We start from the raw sequence: 16,599 nt of genomic DNA on the forward strand, positions 1-16,599 counted from the left end.
TGCTGATTCAAACATTCAGAGGAAGCTGAATATAAAACCCCAGCAAATTCACACTTTCAAGGTACAGTTCATGTAAAATATTCTAAGTGAAGCTATAAACTTAACTTTAGAAATAAGAATTTACATAAATAATGGCTGAAGTAGCATATACAAAGCCAACAACTAGACAACTAGACAACAAGTGAGTATAATCACACAGAGCACAAAGGAACACTCTGCCAAAATCAGCAAGATTGGTAACGCTGTCAGTATTGATGGGGACTGCAAATCCCAAAGGCTTCCTGAGGTCAAGCCCAGGGAAAAGTAAGGATTGCTACTGAAATGCCTCTGAGCTAAGAGCCACCATTTTTGTCCAAATTCCCTCTAAACCTCATCTTCCTCCCCTTTAAAGCTGAGGGAGCTCACACTCCATGTTTATAGCTTCCTAATCCCTTTATAAAAAGCATTGTGAAACTCAGCAAAAAATAATAAAAAATCCACTTTCCCAAGTTCTGATTTTTATAATTTGTATCTTTACCTTGGTGGATTGGCTTCAAGTTCCTGTAACTTCTCTTCCAGTTTCCCTTGTGTTTCTGCCAATTCATCATACTCCTAGTAAGATTAAAAGCTAACATTAAAATCATGGTACATGTAAAAGGACTCAATGACATCAGATAGCGTCACACTAGGCCTAATCTCAAGAGAAATGAGTGGAAGATTAATGATTTTAGTAGACTCTAAATCAAGTTCTTTATTTTTATCCATGGTTTCAACACAGGATGGGGGATGACGTGATTAGAAGCAGCCCTGGAGAGAAGGACTTGGGGTCCCGATTGACGAGAAGCTTGATGTGAGCCAGCAATGTGCGCTCACAGCCCAGGTCAACTGTATCCTGGGCTGCATCAAACGTAGTGTGGCCAGCAGGTCGAGGGAGGTGATTCTGCCCCTCTATTTCTCTCTTGTGAGGCCTCATCTGGAGTATTGTGTCCAGTTCTGGAATGCTCACATAAGAAGGATATGGAACTGTTGGAATGGTTCTAGAGGAGGGCTACAAGGATGATCAAATGGCTGGAGCACCTCCCATATGAGAATAGGCTGAGAGTTGGGGTTGTTCAGCCTGGAGAAGAGAAGGCTCCAAGGAGACCTTACAGTGGCCTTCCAGTACATGAAGGGGGCTATAAGAAAGCTGAGGAGGGACTTTTATAAAGGCACAGGATGTTAAATTGGACAGAGGCAGATTTAGACTAGACATAAGGAGGAAAGTTTTCACAAAGTGGGGAGGCACTGGAACAGGTTGCCCAAGGAAGCTGTGGCTGCCCCACCCCTGGAGGTGTTCAAGGTCAGGCTGGGTGGGGCCTTGAGCCGCCTGATCCAGTGGGAGGTGTCCCTGCCCATAGCAGGGGGATGGAATTAGATAATCTTTAAGGTCCCTTCCAAATTAAACCACTCTATGCTTCTTAAAACATTTAGCTCTGCATGTTTTGCGCCTTTGCTGTCCAAATATCCAGAAGGCCAAAGTAAACTGCAGAAAAGATTCGTATGCTCACGTTTCAGGAATTTAATCACTCCAATCTGAAGAACACAAAGGTTCATTACAGTCCTAGTATTTTAAGCATTCCTATGGAACTGGAGCTTTTTCATGTTGCACAAAATGTTATTTCTATTCTTCTTTCTCTCAAGATTATTGCTAGTATCAAACAAAGACTTACAAAGACTTCCAAAGCAGCAGCAGTCACACAAAAGGCAAAGACATGACCTCATTCAAGCTGCTTTCAGAGTTTGTTTTTATTATAATTGAAAATACATAACTAGGTCTAAAGGCAGCATTGTTCTTCAAGGCAGAATAATTTGGAGTGTCCAGTAATAGCCACAAGAGCATAAAAGTCGTTAATTGGTGACAAAACAGAAGAGCTATGACTTATGTATACACAAACAAATTGAACTTCCAAATAAAGGTACAGATCTGCTGTTGAAGAAGTAGCTGAAAAATTAACCTCGGTTCAATCTGATCTGGGTTAGCATGGTGTCTGACACCATCCTAGAAAGAACAGTTCTGAAGGTTTCCTTTTTAAGGTGTATTTCTATATCAGATATAAACCAGGAGGGGACTAACTCCTTTACTTGTCAGGATCAAGCTCAGTAAATGATAACCTCTGGAAGAAAGAAACCTTTTATTCGTGAAGCTGTCTCTTATCTTACAGAAAAGGCATTTCTCTTCAAATACAGACTTTATTTCCAGACTATTATGAGCCCCAGCTGTACTAAAGACCAAGTCTGACCTGAAATTCAGCCTTCAAAATATTAATTGCTGTCTGAGATGAGCCAGCACAGACTCATACCTAAAAGTGAGCCTTCAACATCTTCATACCCTCCATCATGAGCCGCAAGTACCTAAAGGTACTGAATGCAGCCCTGTTATCAGTGTTATAAAACCCATGGTTACCATCAATCACATTCTCTTGAGAGCGTTGGAGCAGAACGAGAGATGTGGGAACATTTATATTGGCTGACTTCATCTGGTTTCTGAAGTCCCCAGAAGCACCGATTTCAGCGCTGTACGTATGTCAGCCTTACCTTGCAAAGTGCAGTCAGATCTCTGTGTTTGCTTTTCACAAGGAACTCTGCGGTGATATCCCGAGGTGGCTTCACTTCTGACGCTTCTTTATACTGCTGGTGAAGTTCTTTAATCTTCTCTTTTAAATTCACCATCTTTTTCATGTGGAGTAGGAAAAGGGAGAAAATGAGGAAAAAAAAAAGATGAGGGAAGGTAGATTTCATGCAAGATGGATCTTCACCTCAAGCTATGCCATTATACCCATGCAATTTCCTGGGTTGGGCAGAGGTAACTTACATGCAACTGTACCTCGAAGAAACCACAATACTGATTTCTTACAAAATACATTGCAAATAACTCAAGATGAGAGCTGTCCTCAGACACTGTTTATTTGACAAACTTCCATGGAGAAGTAAAGATGTCATCTACCACAACCAAAAATGTTCTAAGTAGGCCTAAACACACTGTTTCTGCACTACAAATAGGATTTGTGATAAAGAAAGTGAACGTATTAAAATAATCCACCAAAACCCCAGCCATTACAGACATCTCTAAAGGAAGCTACAACTCAACACTGTTTATCATGTCTGTGTTCTCCTTATTTTTGCCCATTTTTGTGTTTTACAGTCTTCTGCCTAATGTAGGAGAACTATGTAGTTCTCCTCAGAAATGGGGATTCCTGTCTCAGAACAGTGCTTCTAGACAGGTCTTAAATGAAAAGATATGTTTCAGAACAGCACTAATGGCAATTTCACGATATTTCTCCATGGAAGTTTTTGTACATTTTGCTACTTTCTGAGGAACACAATGCTCTCCTCTTGTTCTACATGACATTATCCTACCTTGTTAAGAAGATCTTTCAATTCCTCCTGTGTTTTCACAATTTTTTTCCAGTGTTCAATCTGCTCATCCTTCACATGCTTCTCCTGCAATCTGGAAAACATGAAAAATGAGAGTCAGTTTACCATAAAACCCTCGTATTATTGAGAAGACCCATTATCATAAGGTAATTAGTATAACCCAATAAAAGCATGTCATGGAATATTTTAGTAAATATTAGAAAATTAACACAGGTTTCTGTAAATAAGGGATATTTGCCTAGCTAAAATATGAGTCTGAAGATACCCAGTATTATTTAAAAGCGTATTACAAATGCCACTAGCTTTCAAGTAGCATAAGTGGGCTGTACGTACACCAACTCATATTGTGTCAATTCTGCACTATCAGTTACTGTAGTGCTGGTTTTCAGGAAGCTTTCAGTAAAGAAGTTTGCTCTGTTAACCATCCTTGGCATATCTTGCTTCAATAAATGAGAAAAACAGAGAACTCAGCAGAGCCCAAGCAGCTGCATTAAGCGGGCAATGCTGACCCTAACAGCACCACAACTGTTCCAGGAAGCTTTTGAAAGCTTCACAAAATAGGAAAGTGTACCCTGAAGAGAGAAGTCACTTACTGTATGACAACCTCCAGAGCCTGACCAAGGGAAACAGGCTTATTATTGAGAATATTAAAATCCAGTTGATGACTGAGATAGGAGGTGGCTTCCAGCAGACGATTAAATTCTTGCTCCACCATTTCATCTTTCTCTTTTGGAACCTAGGAGTCAAAAGAACAAAACTTGCTTTTTAATAAGCTACTCATAAATAAATAAAAAAAAATGAATAGCTCACCACAGCTCAAACACTCAGAGACACTCAACTGGTACAGAGAAAATGTTTAAAGAAACCAGAAGAGTAATACAGAGTGCCTTCTCTAGTACAGTCTAAATACATGCCACCTTACAATAAATTCAAAATGCTCCCGTTCCCCAAATCAGAGGAACAAGAAACGCAGGGCGCAGACAAACTGTTAGAGCAGGGCTCAAAAAAGGAGGCATCACAGGCCCTAAACTGGAGTGACACTTGTATGGTCCTGGCATGGTGTGGGTCAAAATGTCTCAAAACAGCCGATTCTGAAATGTGACCCTGCACCCTCACTGAGTGGACAGGGTGGGCAGTGTTCCAGCGGTGACAACACTTCAAGCATACAACAAAAAACGTAGCTGAGAACAGCCCTTGTAACAAGAAATTCAATAACCTTTGCTCTGTCTGCCAGGAGGCCTGGCCAAAGCACTACAAGAACCGGCAATCATGACGACAACTGACTTTTCTCGCATGAGGAAAGTGAACCAATTTGTGGGCACAGGCCGATTGCCTTACTGGAAGGTGTGTTCAAAGCTCCAGAAGCTCATCAATGGGACAAAGGACCACCCTGATGGTAGGATGGTGCTACACAGTCACAAGGCTTTAGAAGGCTTGGCATAGTTTATGGAAGAGAAAGAAAGTAACTTGTCTCTTGGAGTGGGCAGTGCGACTAAAAACTACCAACCGAGCTTTTCTAGGATGACGGAGGAAGCACTGCGGGACGCTTCCAGAACAGTGGTATTTGACCGTACTGAGGATACTCTTAAACAGTATGTGCTGCTGCCAGTGTGGCGGTACCTGTTAGGTGATGACGGCTCCATGTGCTGAAAAGACCAAGCACTATATGGTATTAATAACTTTCAAGCCCTGTTTAGGCCGAACAAAGGATAGAGAGAAAACACAGATGAATACAGGGGAAAGATACCCTTCAGAGAGTCTGGGAAGCCTCTTGGATGATTGCTAACAAGAACAAAAAGGTGCTGTTAGAAGTGCTAAGCCTTGTCCCTACCACTCTATCAGATGTCTCCTTTCCAACTGTTAATCACCTCTAACTCAAAGTATACCCAGTGCTGACTGGGAAATTCTATCAGTATCTCACTGCTTTAAACAGGATTCCTCTTCCACTTTACTTCTCGCCACTCATTCTGGTGCCAAAGGTTACCTTCTAGCTCTGAAGGTCTTTCCTGTCATTTTCCCAGACTGAAACACTGAGGTTCACGATTAACAGACGTCCTTCACCTCCAAGTACATACCATAAGGATAACAAGCCAACTTTCCCAAACATCCACTATTCTTGCAGTGAAATGCCTTAGAATCCTGCACGGTTCGCAGGTAGCATCTCCTTGGAGACTCACTGCACCATGAAATGAATTTCCCCATTTCTGATGGATCCAACTTTTTGGGAGATCCTTCAGAATGAAGATCTACACTCTCCCCAGCTGCCACACATCAGTGACTCATCTACTCTGCAATCACTGCAAGTGTCTCCTTTTCCCTTGGTTACCAGTGAAATTTTGCTGTCATTCAAGGTTATTATGTCTCAAAAATTAAAGATTTCATGACACTACCATAATGTATATTATATCCACTTCTTATGCCTCAAGATCATGCACTTTTAAAACATAAGAATTTGGAGATTAACATCTCCAGGGCTGGAATATTATACATAACAGCACAACAGAAGACAGATTGCAAGAGGACTATAGGACATGTCTGAAGATTATTATTTTTTAATTGCATATCAGGATATTTCAAACTTCTATATTTCCAGTCCTGTCCAATCTACAATTTCAAGATGTAAACGCATGCTTACATTTCTACTCATTCGTGTAAAAACTGAAAATCTGTCCCAAAGACCTCTATCACTTTCCCTGATCAATACCGCCCCCCTGCAGAATTACACATTGAAACTTCCTCCTTAGCCTGGTCTGTACTCAGGCTTCTCTACACAATCCTCTCTAGTAGTTGCTGCCAGGCACATTTGAGAACCTTATAACTTGTAATTTGTACCTATTATATTCAAAGAATTGTACCTATTAAAAAAAGATTTGGGGGTTATACAAAGTACTTCATGATAAGACTATTTTCCTGTATGTACCAGAAAGCTTCAACAAGGCCACCGTGCAGAGCAGAAGTGTAAGGAACATTTCAAATGGCAACTCCCAAACATAAACTTTTTGTCACATCCCAGTGGTCCACCCACCGCTGATTTCACTTTTGCATTCTTGCTCCACACTCAAACATGAGGTTCTGCTTTAACGTTGTGCATACATACTACCATGCCTTGTAATTTTTTTAATCGTGAAAAAAAGAAGAGCTAGAAAAGAAAAGGCATGATTTAAATTACTTGGTTTCTAGGATTCTTCCATACACTCAATCCCCAGATACGTGATTCCACCTCTGAGGAGACAACCCTGGGGATAAACAGGATGCTGCTGCAGCTTCTGGCTCATGTATGAGCCTTGTCTCTGTGGGCCTGAACTTGGTACATGTCCACAGTAGAAGTCTCCGTGGAAGAGAGAAGCCCTTCTACTACCAAGCACTGCCTTAAGACTGAGCAGAGGCTCCCCAGAGCCACAGGGCAGGCTCCACAGAACAGATTTCAATGATCTTTTCTGGATGAAGAGGCATAGGACAGTTCACCTGAAGGTTGAAAAATTAAAATTAGAGCCCCAGTTTCAAAAAATTGATGGCAGTAACTTCTATCATTTAAGATTCAACATCCAAGTTCCAGCTAAAGCAACTACCATTACACCAAAGTCCACTGTGATGATGACACATTGCCCAAGCAAGCAGAGATTGCAATAGGAAAGCAGAAGGCAGTGAGAGTTGAAACTGAGATGCTGGACACAAGAGTGCAAGAAGAGGAGCTCTCTACATACACAGCAGCCACAGAAGTAAGGATAATGCAGACAGCAGACCTGCTGCTCAACCTGATGGTAATGGGTATGGAAGAGGCTAAGCACTGGATTCCTCTTTGCCTCAGACTTTATGGCAAGGTCTGCTCTCAGGCCTCCCAGATCTCTTCTCCTCTCACTGTAATCTCAAGATGCTGTGGGAATAGACTGACAAAAACCTTACAAATTTCACAGGCAAAGCCTTGAAACTGTGTTCAAATATGCCCATGGATCGGGACAGGCTGAGGACCGACTGCTGGGCATCAGTTCAGAAGAAAAGTATGTGAGGATCCTGGGAGACAACAAACTGAAGATGGCACCACAAAATGCACACTTCCCAGCAATGTGAAGTTTGGATGAAGAAAGGGAAGAGAAATGACATTTTGATATTCTCGTTGCCTGCCTTTTTATAGCCAACATCAATGCCTCATTCAGAACCTTGGGTGGATATGCAGGCAGCAGAACTTTGCAAAGACTATTCACAACTCCTAAATCAGTCAAGTTTTTTTGGAGGAAACCAACACACCATAAACGAACAGATTTGAAACTTGCTATTATCATGAGCCCATTCTACACGTAGAGAATTTGATTCTATCATCGCTCTTCGTAAAGTCTTTCTTAATTAGGTAACACCATAGCCAAAGGAGCAGTAGGAACCATTTTTGTGCTGAAGGGTTCCTCCCTACCCCAGTGCTTGCAGCCCCACGGCTGGTTTCCATCCTAAGTCTCCTAGGATAAACAGCATTTGAATGCAGTACTGGAAACACTACAGAGTAATCAGAAGGAATATCCCTTTTCAGACAAATACTCCACTCCCACTGGCTTCTTCTCTAAGTGCCTATCTGGTGAGCAAGAAAAACTCCTGGACCACAGCAGCTGCATATGCCCGTGAGGCTGAGCTGGATGTGAGTGATACAATCCCAGAGTGCTGCAAGCAGAACACAGCAGGCTACAGGAAGGATAGCTATGTGGTCAAGCTGCAGGTATCACAATGCTTACTGGGATAGTAAAAGCATGGTCTAAAGGTCAAAGTAGATGAACTGTATGTCTTATTGGGTGGTGTTAACAGGAGGAGTCTCTTCAAATTGCAAAGGGACACATCGGCCCCTGCTGTGATGACTGCATCATCACTTGGGCTGGGAGAGGGTGAACAACAGCACAGGTGTGAGTGTGGTACGTGCAGGACTAGCTTCCCAACCTGAGAGCATATTGACTGTTTGGACTGTCTACAACACCTGGGCAGCTTTCCCCTGGCTTATTTTAACACCTTGTTCACTTGTGTGCAGGAAGAGTGCCAGAACCTGAAAGGGGCCAACAAGAAAGCTGGAGAGGGACTATTCATAAAGGCTTGTAGTGACAGGACGAAGGGGAATTGGTATAAACTGGAGAGAGGCAGATTTAGGCTTGATATAAGGAAGAATTTCTTCACTATAAGAGTGGTGAGGCACTGGAACAGGTTGCCCAGGGAAGCTGTGGCTGCGCCATCCCTGGAGGTGTTCAAGGCCAGGCTGGATCTGTTCTTGGGCAGCCTGATCTACTGGGATGCCCCTGCCCAAGGCAGGGGTGTTGGAATTAGATGATCTTTAAGGTCCCTTCCAGTTTATAACAGGTTTGTGCCAACAATCACTTTTTCAGACCTCTGGCAAGAAGCCCAGGGTCCTCATTTGTCTCCCTTCAGCAGTTACTCTTTCTACCACGTTTTAAGACTCAAGAGGTACGAACACTTTCAGTCAATACGTGTGAGATTGAGCACTACGCTAGGATCTATCATTCCTATCTCTAACAACATTCCTTGGCACTACAGTAGAAAGCAAGCTAATACAGTTTGTGAATCCTAGCTCAAGAATATTATTGAACTATGACATGCATTCAGACAGGTGGCATTGATCAGTCAAATCTTTAAAGAGCAACAGGTACGCAGAACAGCCAGAACAAGCTTATTTCAGGGAAAAGGAGTAGTAGCAACAAGGACCAAAACTCAAGTGTAGCAGAGCAGGCAATTGATTCAAAGAGGAGCAAAGGAGACAATTAAGGAAAATCAGTAATGAATTTGGGAAGAATAAACAGGAACTGAGCTTCCAAGAAACCTCTGAAGTTTGAAGTTAAGAAATCACGTGGAAAGAACAGGTTTTAGAAGAATGGGTGCAGAAATGCAAGGAGATTATTACACTACCAAAAACTGGACACACACTGTCATTACTTCCTCCTCCTTGAAGCTTTCTCCTGCTAGACCATAGCCTGGTAACAAATAAACCTGAGAGATTATTCCATTTTAAAAGGTTCATGAAAACAGTATCAGACTTACAGCTTGTCCATTTGCTTCATAAAGTGGGCATTTTTGTTTGATCTTAGCCAACTCCATATTCACTTGTTTGCTGACCACAGCCATAGGATTTCCTCCTGGAAAACATTTTCTATAGTTAACAGAGTACCCCTGCAGAGATTGTCTGCAATTAAGTAAGAATTCCATAGTTAAAGCTATTTCAGAGACCAAACATGTCAAATCCATTCCAAAATTCACTCTAGTGAAGTTGTTCAACATTGCCAAAGTTCTGCTCTTCACAGTAATTCTTGCAACAAGGTCATGAAAAAAAGCCTTGCCCACCAACACTCACAGGCCAGCAGGTAAAAAGAGCTGATAGCAAAAGCAGAGTCCTAGGGTGGCAGCAACCCTACCATGACTGAGAGTTTAGAGCTATCAGCATTTCTTCAAAACACTGGTGTGCAGAGTGTTTGGAAAAACGAGGAAAGCTGCCACATCTGCACACCAACTTCATGAGCTTCTGGAAGTGGGGCAACATGGAGATGGAACCGAAACAATTCACTCCCTAAAAACGTCATGAAGCTCCAACAAGTGACATCAGTGAATACAACCAGTGAAGATGAATGAGGCATGCCAACTGCACCTGGAAGATTCAAAACTAAACAGATTAGAAAACAATCTAGAAAACTCCACATCAAAACAGGAGAAAGGCAGAAAGCATGAGCTTTAAGCATCCCAAAACATTAAAGATGAAAGCCTCTCTGCAAGTACAGGAGAAGAAAGGAAAAGAATGAACAATGGGAACAACACAGAGGACAGGCAACATGGGATTCTCCCCAAAATTAACTTTGGGCAAGTTTTTCAGATCTACCTTCCCACCGTTCTCCGATTCTGAATCAGTTCAAACCCAGAGCCTTAGTTCAGAGCAGAGGAGCAAGTTCAGCCACTCTGACACCTTCCCATTTTTAGACAGGCAGCTCAACACACAGAAGGGAGTTTTGAAGAGGTCTAAATTCAAATTCAACAACCTACCAAGAATTTTAGTTCTTCCACAGTTTATTAACAAAACCAGAACAGCCTTTCCACCTTTGCAAACCACAGCTCAACCCCTTCAGTAGCCTTCCCTCCTCATCTCTCTTCCAGAGTCAGAAATATGAAGACTACTCTTCAAACCACCTCCTTCCCTACAGCAATCTTTCCTTCCTTACAGCATCTGCTGCTCACTCAAGGCAAAGATTCTTTTGGAAAGGAAACATCCATGTGAATTAAATATAAAAATACCACAGGCTTTCACTAGGCAACCTGAGATCTGTTTTACCAGGACTGTGCAACTTCAATACTCCCTGTCTGGAGACGGTTTCTGTATACAATTTAATGAAGAGTAACCGTAAGACAGACACAAATTTTTGGCAGTCTGGGAAACTCAGGTAGGTTTTACTATTGGTTTGATAATATTTTATCCTTTCACTGCATTGTGAAACAGTATTCCACACCAAACACTTGCACATCTTTGCACAGCAGACAGTACCAGTAAATGATATCAGCATTAAACAGGAAAAAAAAGGGCTCGTTTGCCATTATTTTTACAACTATTTTTTAAATCACTTAGAGAAAGGACTTCTTGGGTTCCATTCCCTGTCCCCACAAGTTTTCCTATGTAAACAAACACACACATTCCATCTCCTTGGGTTCTCTTCTCCCAGCTTACAACTCCACTATTTCTTTGCTCTTATTTACTTTGCTTTTAGCTACCCAACTAATCCCCTCACTAAATTCCTACATCTCCACGTTTAATTTCAGCTCATACTTACGTGATCCAAGGGAACAACTAATAGAATTACCAAGAAATTCCACCCCTGACCCCGGGCTCAGATGCCACTGGCAGTTGAGCAAAGTGGCTTCAGAAAGACTTGCTCAGCAAGTGCAGCAAGCCCAGCGCATATACCACCTTAAAGGAACAGACACATAAAAGGACAGCATGCCAAGAAAACAGCAAAGAATTTCACTGAGCACAAGGGAACTGTAAAAATATGGATCTACAACAGTTCTGTGACGTGACAGGCACCTGGCTGACTTCAGAGACCGATGACAGTGATGGCACCAACAGAAATCCCAGCTTTAGTGTAGGCTGCCATCAAGTCTTAAGATTCACTGATGTAAAATGGTAACTTGCCAGAGAAGGTGAAGTGGAAACACTTTTTAACAATCAAAAATACCCAGCTATTTTGGTCATTAAAGGAAATAGCATATGGTTTCAGAGTTGTAATATCCTGTCCCACAATTTTTCTCCCTCCTCCTTATCTTGTTCCTCCTCCCTCCATATTTTGAAAAACTCACCAAGTCCGGTCACCACCATTGCTCCCAGATCAGCAACATAGTTCCCTTTGCGAAAGGTGGCAACTCTTCCTCCCACACGGTCCTTGTAAAAGCACAGTATATTAAACCTCTGGTAACATTTAGAAATGCATTTCATTTAAACATCAGCACTGCAACTACTACAGAATGTGGTGTAAGTATTCTCTTGTTCAGAGGTTCAATAAGTAGAATATACTCTTTTCCAAGAACCTCTATAAATCGACACTTGATCTCAATTAATTTGCTTAAGTTAAGGAATAAAATGTTTAAGTTCCATTAAAATAAAAGGAAAAAAAAATTTTAAAAAACGTGCCTAACCTAGTTTGGACAGATTTCCCTGTACTCTCTGCAGGATCCACTGTGACTCTAAAACCATCCCTTCACTATCCATGGATAGATTAAGTTACATACTAGATATTCACCTCCCATTTCCCATCAGAAAATCCAATAGCTATATAGGAAATGATTCAGTTGTGCTTGAGAAAACTATACTTCAGGGTTTCAGCTGTTATTCTCTCCTTTGCTCTGGTGGTATGGAACCTGGGAAGCATAGAGCCAGCAGCTCCTGCTCCCTAGCAACAAGTGCAGGATCCAGCAAAATAAAGAGCCTGAAACATTACTCTAATAAAAAAAACTCAGACAGATTATTTTAATTTGTGCTAGACATTGCTAAAATGAAGTCAGGAAGTAAAACATAAGATAAATTCCAAAGTAACTGGTCAATGAATTTATTTATTTTAAGGCTATCAAACTGTTCTCAATTCATTAGATTATATGGAAAAGAATTTCAACTTTAAAAAAAAAAAAAAGACTCCACTTAGGGCTGGATATAAAAAAAAATACCTTGTTGTTGGAAGAACAATCAGTTAAGTTCCTGCACCATAAAACGTAGCTCTATCAACTTTATAGCCTCTTTTAAGCACACAGCAATAAACAAAGAAAGAATTAATGTCAACTTAAAAGGTGCAAGAGAAAACGTCCTGCCTGATACTGTATGACAAATCCAAACAACCATTCTATTTAATGGGCAAGTTCTTGAAATACAGACTGGCATTCTGCAGTCTAGTGCAAAATCAGTTTCTTATCAAGAAAGAAAGAGGATTCCAGCCCGTTTCTGGTGTAAGGATATAATTCCAGCACCTGACTAAGCAGTAAACCCTGAGAAGGCATGGGCCAGTGCCCGTGAGGACACACACGCTTGTTTCATAGGGAGAAGGGTTTAGCATTCAGCAATGCATCTGGCTGCCTGTACACAAGCTTGCCCACCCTAGGCATGCTACTGGGATGTTTCGCCTTAAGCCGGTATGGAATGTAGTTACTGATAAAAGTTTCCATATAGAAATATAACAGCTCAGAAATTCATACCCTGGCTTCCAGAACTGTGACATCCATCCCAAAACTCTGCAACTGTCGGGCTGCTGCCAACCCAGAGACTCCAGAACCGATAATGATCACCTTGCCAGTCTTCTTGGCTAAAGAAAGGGGAAAAATAAGCTATAGGCCTTATGTGTGAATTACTGCATTGTACGCGGTCACAGTAAAGCCACATTTAAGACATACTGAGAACAAAAAGAAGCTTCCTTCTCATCAGTAGTTCTGACTGAACAAATTCTTTAACAAAACAAATAGCTGCAAAAGTAAATCGGAAGTAATTATGTATGCAATGTGGTAACAGCAAAACATTTTACAATTTTTCTTTATGAGACAGGTACAAGAAAAATACAGAAGTGGTACATCTGTGACAAGGGAGAGAAGACGAGGAAAAATACTGTTGATGGACAACTGTTTGAAGAAATTGGTTCTTATTAATTATGGTAGGACAAAGCACCACAGTTGTATTTCTTTCTGTCCTAGAAGACTAAAACCAAGAAAGGACAAAGTCATTTCAGCTGTAAAATTCAAGCATCACATAACAGATGTAAGCAGAGCACTGGGTTTGCCTTTTGTTATTCACATGAGGAACAGGGATAACTCCATTAACAGTGACAGCCACTACATTATGTACAGAAGGTTTGCAAACACTGTCCCTCTCAAAGTGATTTACTCAAATACACAGCTTCCTCATGCCAAAATAAAACCGATGGACATCTACAGCCAGATGGCTTTCCAGCCACTTTTTATTTTCTCAGCATCACAATCCTTAAAGGAGGACTCAAAAATTTGGCCTAAGGAGTCACAAAACAATAAAACAGAACTCCACATTGAAACAATTTTCAAGTTTCTTACTTGGAAAGGGCTTCACGCGTTTGTAGATTCCGAAGTTGATCAGTCCATGCCGTTCCAGGTAGCTGTGCACTCTGTGAACAAGCACTGTATCGCCTAGAGAATTGCAATGTTTTACGATTATTCTCTATGTTCAGCATCACATATGTACTGAAAACATTCACAAGCAAACATGTCGCAGCAGCCACCCAGCAAAGTCACCCTGAGCACAGACCTTCTGCACCCCTGCTGCCCCACTGGAGAATCCCACCTCTGAAAGATGGCACACGTTAAAGTGTTCTGGAAAGTACAAGCTGTTTTCCACGCTATCGGGCAGTTTTGAATACTGCCTGAAAAGCTGTCCAGGACATATAATACTTTTATTTTGTGTGGAATAATACCTTGTTTGAAATCAATTGCAGAAATCAGGAGATCTGCACACAGACCTAGAACACAATTTGCCAGTACTAAACCAACCTGTTACTGGAACAGGGAATTCTCATTTCATTTTTATAAACACCATCACCTACTATTTTGCGCTACTTGACAGTGCATCTGCATTCATTTTGGCATTTTTTTCTTCTTAGATTACTCTTTCTTTGTGTCTCCTTTCCACTCCTTTTCAGCTTAATTGCGATCATTTTTGAGAAGGGCAAATGCTTGCAAGCAGTATCTCCTCACACTTCTCATGCCTTCTTTCATCACTGCCATTCGGTTCAAGACTTATGCAACTTTGTAAAGCCTCTCAGAAACCTTTAGGATTAAGAAAATCGCAGAGCTGCAAACCACCACTGAAGCTGTAGAAAACTTTAAAAGCTGCCTGTGAATACACTTGCAGGAAGTTTCTGTGACAACACATTTTTTACCAGCTTTCTGGCATTCTGCCAGGAATGTGTCTCTATGAGACAAACAAACTAACAAACCTTGAACATGAGCACATTGCAATAACCCTTTCTGTATAGGAATGCTCATGAAGATCCACTAACAAAAAGACCTGTCAAAAGTCCCCTCTTGATTCTAAGCAGCTTTTCCACAACCAAAACTGGAAAAGAACAGCATCGATATGTACGGGATGTTTTTGGCAGTAAAAGACTTGACTTACTATTATAAGGTGCTTCTAGTTGTTGGATAGTTGCCTCAAATGTCAACTGAATCTTTGGGTTATCCAGCCAGAGCTGCAGCTGTATTTAAACAAACAGTAAGATAGATTATTTTAAACAACACAAAACAGTTGTTTTCCATGTGTCTGTTGTTACAAAATATTGTTAAGAGATTAACCCCTTTAATGAGTTAAACTTCAGCAGTGCTATCCCAGCTGCACTAAAATTCACCTGCCACTGCTCTTTCAGGTGCAATACAGAACATTTTAACATCCTACACCACTTCAAATACGTGGAAATGCATCAAGTTTGAAACCTCCCCATCACACGCACAAGAAAACACATAGTGAATGAACACAGGCTACAAAATGGAAACGTCAGAGTGGTTGTATGTACAGCTTGCCTTCCACCTGCCCAGCTAGTGCTGTGCACAGCATCAGCCAGGAACTGACTTCTCAGCATCAAATTTCACATTATTTTCCTAAAAGCTACAACAGTGCTTGTCATCTTAAGAAGTTTATTTCTCTCAGATCTTTAAATATCTAATCAATCTTCACTGACTTAAGACACTGCCATGGACTACACTGGCTACAAAGAATCATCAGATTGGAACAGACCCCCAGGATCATCGAGTCCAACCATTCCTATCAAACACTAAACCACACCCCTCAGCACCTCATCCATCTTTTAAACCCCTCCAGGGAAGGTGACCCATCCCTGGGCAGCCTCTGCCAGTGCCCAATGACCCTTCCCGTGAAAAATTTTTTCCTAATGTCCAGCCTAAACCTCCCCTGGCGGAGCTTGAGGCCATTCCCTCTTGTCCTGTCCCCTGTCACTTGGGAGAAGAGCCCAGCTCCCTTCTCTCCACAACCTCCTTTCAGGTAGTTGTAGAGAGCAATGAGGTCTCCCCTCAGCCTCCTCTTCTCCAGGCTAAACAACCCCAGCTTTCTCAGCCGCTAAAGAACATTTAGAGGACAGCTACAGTTCAAAAACAAAGCAGGAGGAGCTGTATGTGAAATACCAATTGTGTCACTTCATTGTAGGAAAAAAGCACAGAATAACAGAATCCCAACTGTTTTCCCAACAGAACCATCTACTTCTCGGCATGGATGGCAATAATTAATAAATAATAATTAATATTTTGAATTTCAATGTTCAGATCTAGCTCATACAGAGCATCTCACGCCATTTCACATTCCAGAATCAGTTATTTGGGTATTTCTCCACAATTCCACTACTGAACTTCTCAGCTCCTCACAGATACCAAATTAAAGGAGAAAACATACAGGCATAATGAACAGGAAAGATTAAGGAAGGATTCCCATATAATTTGGGAGTTCACTTGAGGCAAATTCCATCTCTATCACAGAACTGTCTTCTACTCATTTTCCAAGTAATTTTTAACAATGTTCTTTGTGATCATTTCTGAGTGTGGAACCAATCACTTCATAGCAATGTTCCATAACACTAAGGTTCCATTCTCAGTGGGCAGTGCAATGCCCATGATCAATATTTTAATACATCAAATTCATCATGTATGTATACTCTTACTTCTATTATTCCTGTT

The 16,599-nt window shown here is 41.3% G+C and overlaps 1 protein-coding gene across 2 annotated transcripts in view; it reads right to left on the reverse strand.

Annotated features, from left to right (window-relative positions):
• Positions 1 to 16,599, reverse strand: part of KDM1A (lysine demethylase 1A) — a 40,665-nt gene that overhangs the window by 11,547 nt on the left and 12,519 nt on the right. For both annotated transcript variants that reach the window (XM_069875102.1, XM_069875101.1), the window contains 9 exons: positions 15,035 to 15,113; positions 13,957 to 14,049; positions 13,096 to 13,202; positions 11,713 to 11,794; positions 9,418 to 9,512; positions 3,987 to 4,129; positions 3,376 to 3,466; positions 2,554 to 2,688; positions 518 to 591 (listed from right to left, as the gene is read on the reverse strand). In XM_069875102.1, the coding sequence (XP_069731203.1) occupies positions 518 to 591; positions 2,554 to 2,688; positions 3,376 to 3,466; positions 3,987 to 4,129; positions 9,418 to 9,512; positions 11,713 to 11,794; positions 13,096 to 13,202; positions 13,957 to 14,049; positions 15,035 to 15,113 (899 nt within the window). The remainder of the gene's footprint in view (positions 1 to 517; positions 592 to 2,553; positions 2,689 to 3,375; positions 3,467 to 3,986; positions 4,130 to 9,417; positions 9,513 to 11,712; positions 11,795 to 13,095; positions 13,203 to 13,956; positions 14,050 to 15,034; positions 15,114 to 16,599) is intronic.

Source organism: Phaenicophaeus curvirostris, chromosome 23 (assembly GCF_032191515.1).
Source record: "Phaenicophaeus curvirostris isolate KB17595 chromosome 23, BPBGC_Pcur_1.0, whole genome shotgun sequence".
NCBI classification, from domain to species: Eukaryota; Metazoa; Chordata; class Aves; order Cuculiformes; family Cuculidae; genus Phaenicophaeus; species Phaenicophaeus curvirostris.